The following is a 6753-nucleotide window of genomic DNA, read 5'->3' as shown; positions in this document are numbered from 1 at the left end:
TGGGGCCTGGAGCATGCTGTCCATTGCAGTACCACACTGTCTAAAGCCCGATGGCTTACTCACAGCCATACATTAAGAGCATTCTTACTGAGTGTTTGCCTCTAGTATAGCTTAGCTGGGAGCCCCAACAGCTTTTCTGGGTGAAGTCATGCTCTGAGACAACAAGGCTGGAGAATACTCTGGGTTCCTGTCTATACACAGTGTCATCGTTTATTTCTACCCATGACTCTACTTGTAGCCATAAAATGATTTTAGAAAAAAAAAAAACAAACAAACTTGTGAACTTCTGAATGTACATCATGAGGTAACTGTCAGAATTAACTAAGTAACTATCCAAAGGCCTTCACAAGTATCACAAGATTTTTTGTGGGGAAAGGAAGGGGAATAATTTGTCAATGTTCACTTCCAAAAGCTACCAGGATATATTAGGCGAAAAGAGACACATAAAGACAGACTTGTGCACTGATCTAAAAGGGCAAAATTAAGCAGACAAAAGTCCCTCACAGTCTTGCTCTAAGTGCATCAGTGTTCGTAACTGAGCAAGACTTTCTGAGCTACATACATGCTCTGTTCTAAGTCTGAGGTACACTTTATCTGAACATGGTAACTGTTCTACATTGTCATGTACACTGAAGATAACTTTAATTTCCATATTCACCCGATTGTATTCAAGTAAGACAAATAAAATTAATAGATACTAATTGCAAATAAGGTTAGTTATACTTCAAAGTGATGAGAGCCCTTTTCTGTGGGTTCGTGGGAAGAAATTTCATCTACTATGTGCATATATTTACTCTGTGTGTATGTATGTGCTCAAACTGTGTAGGAAAAACCCAGTATGATGAAGAATTATTGCTCTGTGAAAGTATAGGATTATCTCATTGGTCATATTCATTGACAGGCACTTTCAGCATTTAATTTATTTCTGAAAAAATGGGCATTAACTTTTCCCTATTGCCACTACAGATTCTTTTAATATGTGGCCATATCCATACACTTAACCTCATCAACATGTACCTACCCCAGAAAGCAACCCCTCTGGAACGTAAACAGGAATAAACACCTGATTTTATGTTTTTCAATTGAGAACCACTTTGTTGAGGAGGAGGATTACTGAGAACAGAGAATGACTGCTAGATGATTTTTCTAGAACTAGCACGTCCCCATTTTTCCCTTTTGAAGAAAAGACATGACGAGTTTGAGAAAATGACTTCAGTTGACTTTTAAACCTAAGCTATGACAAGTGGCCACTCTGTTCTGACCAAGCACCAAGAAGATCAACAAGAGGTACCATTTCCCACGACAACATCACCAATTGTGTGTACCATCCATACACAAGGCATATCTCAACAAGTGTTTTTTTTTTTTTATTGTGATGAAAACTAGAAGCTTTTCCCCAACATATGTCATCAAACTATTTACAACCTCTGTAAAATTTGCGTGTTTGAAAATACTTTTCCCACTGTCACATATGTTACGAATACAGTAAAATAGCTTTGCTCTATTTTAAAGATGCAGTATCCTTCCACTTCATTTTCTTATGAAAATCGGAATTTCTATTGCAATTGCTTAGTATTTAGATATTTAAAATACCAATGGGCATGGTTTGCTAAACAGACATTACTCTATAATGAAATTGTGAAAATATAGCATTTTAAATTTTTATATACATTTCTTAGCTATAAAATGCAGGCAAAGTTACATAGTATTATAAGCTGATTCTCTAGTCAGGTAATAACTTACATTTCTACATAGTATGGGTTATTACAAATTATTTCTTTTAAAAAAGTTCTTTGTTGATATTTACTTGCCCGTTGGCTGCTGCATATGCAGGTGTGTACACACAGGTGCATGTGTTGGGGTGTCTGTCCAGGTAAGTGAAAGGCAGTGTGGGAATAAGTAGAAATGTAATATGGAAGACATGACTGGTCAAATCTCTTCCCTAAACTAAACCAAGTCAAATTACTTCTGTGGATATACAACCTTAGAAAAAGTCAAGGAAGAGATTTGGCCAATGGCATACATTTATGGGATAAACTTAATGAGAGTGGATTATGAACTATGATTATTAAGGCTTCCTGGGCCTATGGTGGTTCATCCACATTAGTTCACATTCGATCCTTTCTATGCAGACTGTGTGGGTGCTGGTATTGACACTGCTTCAGTTCTGTGATTTCTCAATTCAAAAGTGATAAGACAGCCTGGTAACAACCTCTCAGCTACATTTCTAGGCAGTCAGAATAACAAAACGAAGGCATAGTAATACAACTGAAGGCCTCACCTCACCAGATTTATTCAATTGCAGCTTTGGTACATATAATAAACGAAGCACAGACTAAGGAATACTGCATCTTTATCCATATACATGTTATCATTCTAATGAGCTGATCTCAAAGTGCAGACTTACATTTCCATTTCAGACACCAATGGCAATTCGAAGTTAAACAAGTTGTATAAAAACAAACACACTCTTTGCATGAGCTATTCCAAATTTCACCCATGATGAATAGAGCTTTTCTAATCACCTAGAACTTTCATTTGTAAACAGTGAAGCATCCTGAAAGCCCCCTTCCCTAACTTCTCTTAGTTCCCATTTAAACTTTAAAGTGATATTTAAAAGTGCTCATTTAGCTGACTCATGTAACTGACACTCAACTTGTTGAAAACAAAAACTGTATGTGATTTGTAAAGGCAGTAGCATAATTTCCATGGTTAAGCCATCAGGAACCTCTTTCCAAATGCCATAAAGGAACATAAAATCAAGCAGTGTCCAAAGCAATCGACAGCAGGAGGCTGGAGCTGAATGCGAAATTTCTCTCCAAACATCTTAAGATTGGAATATAAGGGACTCTCTGAAACCCCTCAAATAGCCCAACTCCCTTGTCATCTGTCTGCTGTGTGTGCCAGGCTTGCCTAGCTGCAAGCTGAACCACTTCAAATCTGAAACCCAAACATGCTTTGCTTGGGAAACATCAAGAAGTCCTTTAGGATTCTTTCCCTTTTTTTGAGAGTTTATCATATACTGTGCTTTTCAAGAAGCTAGATACGCACATGAAATGGGCGGAGGCTTTTTTGTGCCTAAGGATATCCCATTTCCTTCAGTCCCAAACTCCTTGCTTTTATACAGGAAACACATCTAGGAAATTTACCAAGGAGAACTGATTACAGCCCCCCCGATGAGTTCCAAATACATTTCAGTTCTTGGGCCAGATCAGGGACATGTTCACTTGTGCTTAGATCCTTTCTAAAAACATCGCTAAGTCAAAAGGAACGGGATGCTATAATGATGGCAGATTTGATCAGTTATCTTACCATCTCAGTATGCTTCCCACTTATAGGGAGTGAGGGGGAAAGCTCACTTCCCCCAAGTCTTCCCTAAGCTATTAGGTGCAACTCATTTAGTTCTGTGCTAAATTTAAATCAAGATGTCACTCAGGAAGCTTCCACTGCCTGTCAAGTCAATGAATTTTACCTGCAAAACTTGCAAGATGTCTCTCAGAGGGAAAAGAAATGGCTCTTAGGAGAGCAGACAGAACTAAGCCAAACCTATACTTCACTTGAGTGACTCCCCTACTACCTGCCAGCCAGGCTCTGGGGCCAGCTCTTGGGGATCACGGTTGTTCACTACCGTCTGTGTTCTTCACACTGGCCAGTTACTAATGCTGGCACACATCAGGAAACCTGTTTTTATTCTGAGTGATAACAGGCAATGAGAAGTAGGAAGTGCATACAGTACAGATAAAAACAAAAATGTTCCACTAGGTTAAAAAAAAAAATTCCACTGGCTGGTGGGTACCAGCCTGTGTAGCTGAAGCTACTTATCAATAGAACTGCAGCCCTTGTTGGAGGGAAATTGCCTGATGAGTTTTTCAGACCTGGCAGAAAATATAGAGCACATATTTTTGAAGCTGGGACTTGATCTGTAAATCACGATACTTTTGCCTGAACGTTTATTAAAATTCCTTTAAAAGCTCTCCAACCCAAGTGGTTCTTCCTATAGTGTTTATAGCTCTTGCTTTGTCAGAATACAATTACCCAAATTAGAAGCTGATACTATAAAGGATAACTCTGTCACCAGAAATCCTTTCAGAATCTGCAGACACTTAAAAATGAGCTAGGAATATTATGAGGTTAATTTGTGCAATTTCCCAAATCAAGCATCTGTCATTGAAATATATTGCAAAGGTCTTTGCTGGAGACCTTTTATAGTTAAGCTATAAAATCTTAACAACAAAAATCTCATCAGCCGGGCGGTGGTGGCGCACGCCTTTAATCCCAGCACTCGGGAGGCAGAGCCAGGCGGATCTCTGTGAGTTCGAGGCCAGCCTGGGCTACCAAGTGAGTTCCAGGAAAGGCGCAAAGCTACACAGAGAAACCCTGTCTCGAAAAAAGAAAAAAAAAAAAAAAAAATCTCATCAAGCCCGACTGCCACACAAAGCTGGGAAAACAGCAGCTTTTAGTGGGGACAAAAACATGATCCCATATTGGAATGAGTACTTGTTGGGGATGTATTGCTTTTCCTGTATGTTTTGCTAGATACAAAAAGGCTCTTCATTTGAGAGGGACAAGGGAACCTGACTTTCTTATCCTTCTCCCAGGATAAGCAGGTTGTCTGTCCCTGTGGATGCCAATGTGGGAGCATGGGGATTCTGGGACAGTTTAAAAAGTGAAATGTGTAGAGAAGAATCCACGGGAGAGTCAAACTCTTGGCCCTCCGAGTTGAAGAAGCAGCACCATGGCGGGCTTTCCACGGGGACATTCTTTCCACGGACTCATGCCCAAGCAGAACAGCCCCACTGGCTGAAGAGTTAATCTTCAGCTCTGCCTATCTAGTCGCCAAATAACTGTTTTCAAACGAGAAAGGGGGAGCATCATCTTTAATTGCGATACTCGCGCAAGTAAGACAACAAACAGCAGAAGGATTACCTCAGTGCTGTGGATGTAACTAAGACATCTGAAATGCTCGGGTGTTTCTTACAATTCCTTTAGTAAGTATGAAAATTGGTAACGTGAGTCCTCAGTGGAGTTATTGTAGGAAAGTCCTTCTATTCATTATTGCTTTTCTCCTCAAGAGGAGCATTATTTCCATCTCTGTTTTGTCTCGTTTTCATGTTCACTGACTTTTCATGGGCAGCCCCACCTCTTACCTCGGTGCCAGTGTGTCTAAGAAAGTCCCCCTCCCCTTGGGCTCCTTGTAATCAAACACTCAGGGCAGGAAGAGAGGGTGCCTAGGTGACAGAACACTGCAATTGGAAATGGGGCAGTAGTTATTATTATTACTGTTGCTATTATTTTTAGACAGGCTCTTCCTAGTCAACTACAGAACACCTCTGCCAGTTCATGCCAGGGCAGAGCAGGACCAGCCTTGGAGAAACTGCTCTGCCCCTCTGCTGGAACAGATGAACAAAACAAAATCGGAACGGAACAAAAACAAGCACCGACAAACAGATGAAAAGACTCAATGTTGGTTCTCTTCGGGGATGGCGTGAGGACAAGATGTGAGTGCTATCTAGTGCGCCATGGCTAGCACAGAGGGCTCTTTCTGTGTGCCTTTCTTTTCGGGCCATGGAGCATCTCCAACAGCCCCTTCCTTTCTAGTTCATGCTGCTTGCTGGTAACAGACTGGATGTGTGTTCTGGCTTACTGAGATAGGAACTGAAATTTTGGTCTAAAGGGTCTGGGGTGGGGGAGGTGCCACGGAAGAACCATCCAAACAGAGGTCTTCTCTAACCATCAATTTGCGGTAGATGACCTTTAAGGGATTGATAGCAGAGTGTCGGCCAGCTCGGAAAATGGACAAGCTACAAACCTCTTTTCAATGGCAGAGGACACAGCATGAAAAACAATGCCTGTCTCTTCAGGACCTGAGGCGCTCAACTCCCAGGCCGGCGTGCTCACAGGCAGGCAGACAGCTCTCCCGTGCGCGCGTGGTCATGGTGGGGGGTTACCTTCAGGCTGAAAGGAGAAGGGTTCCTTCTTGTTCCTGCTCTGGTTTCAGGCACCGTGGGGATGGCGGTGACCTTGACGTTAACACTGTAGAGGGGGCTCCACCCTGCTGAGTTAGTCGCTCCTGAAGAGACCCAGCTCTGACGCGCAGCTGGACGGGAGCCTTCCTCACACCAGCATGTGCCTCCTGCGGTGCAGCGCCAGGTGGTCTGACCTGGAGAAGCTGCGGTCACAGTCTGCGCACTTGAATGGCTTCACTCCCGTGTGTTTGCGGTAATGCCTGGTCAGTTCATCCGAACGGGCAAACTTCCAGGTGCAGCCTTCCCACGTGCATTTGTAGGGCTTCTCTCCTGGAAGAAACAAAGACACACAAGCTTTGGGGCGCCATCCTTTTTCTGTAACAACCCCAGCCAGCGGCGCTGGCTGCTGGGAAAGTGTTGTCAATGGGTGCTCCTTTTGGCAGGTCTCTGTGAGTAAACCTTAGCATCCCACCAGGGGCTTTGGGGACTGAGAGAGGTGAGTTTCAGTCTCCTCTTTCCTGCTGTGACGTCAGGGAAGTCAGTTAACATTCAAATGTGTAGCTGAGGAATGATGCTATAGGCACAAATGGAAAGGAGTGGTTTGCTTGTCACACTGGTGGGCTAAAGGGAAGTAGTAACACCCCACGGAGTTTGACTTGGCTCTGTGGCTCTAAGAACAGTAAATGGTACTTAGTTACATTTTAATAGGGCCCCCTTCCTTCCTAATATGCATCACTTTAATGCTGTCAGGCTGTATAGGACATAATGTCCATTTAGCCATCATTTA

The 6753-nt window shown here is 42.5% G+C and overlaps 1 protein-coding gene across 9 annotated transcripts in view; it reads right to left on the bottom strand.

Moving 5' to 3' along the window:
• Nucleotides 1-241: 241 nt before the first annotated feature.
• Nucleotides 242-6753, bottom strand: part of Klf12 (KLF transcription factor 12) — a 650091-nt gene continuing 643579 nt past the window's right edge. For all 9 annotated transcript variants that reach the window (XM_052732584.1, XM_052732587.1, XM_052732582.1 and 6 more), the window contains one exon: nt 242-6296. In XM_052732584.1, the coding sequence (XP_052588544.1) occupies nt 6115-6296 (182 nt within the window). In that variant the 3' untranslated portion in view covers nt 242-6114. The remainder of the gene's footprint in view (nt 6297-6753) is intronic.

This window comes from Peromyscus californicus, unplaced genomic scaffold (assembly GCF_007827085.1).
Source record: "Peromyscus californicus insignis strain IS unplaced genomic scaffold, ASM782708v3 Scaffold_12__1_contigs__length_115047231, whole genome shotgun sequence".
Lineage (NCBI taxonomy): Eukaryota > Metazoa > Chordata > Mammalia > Rodentia > Cricetidae > Peromyscus > Peromyscus californicus.
The sequence above is the reverse complement of the archived record's forward strand: the minus strand, read 5'-3'. Positions and strand labels throughout refer to the sequence as shown.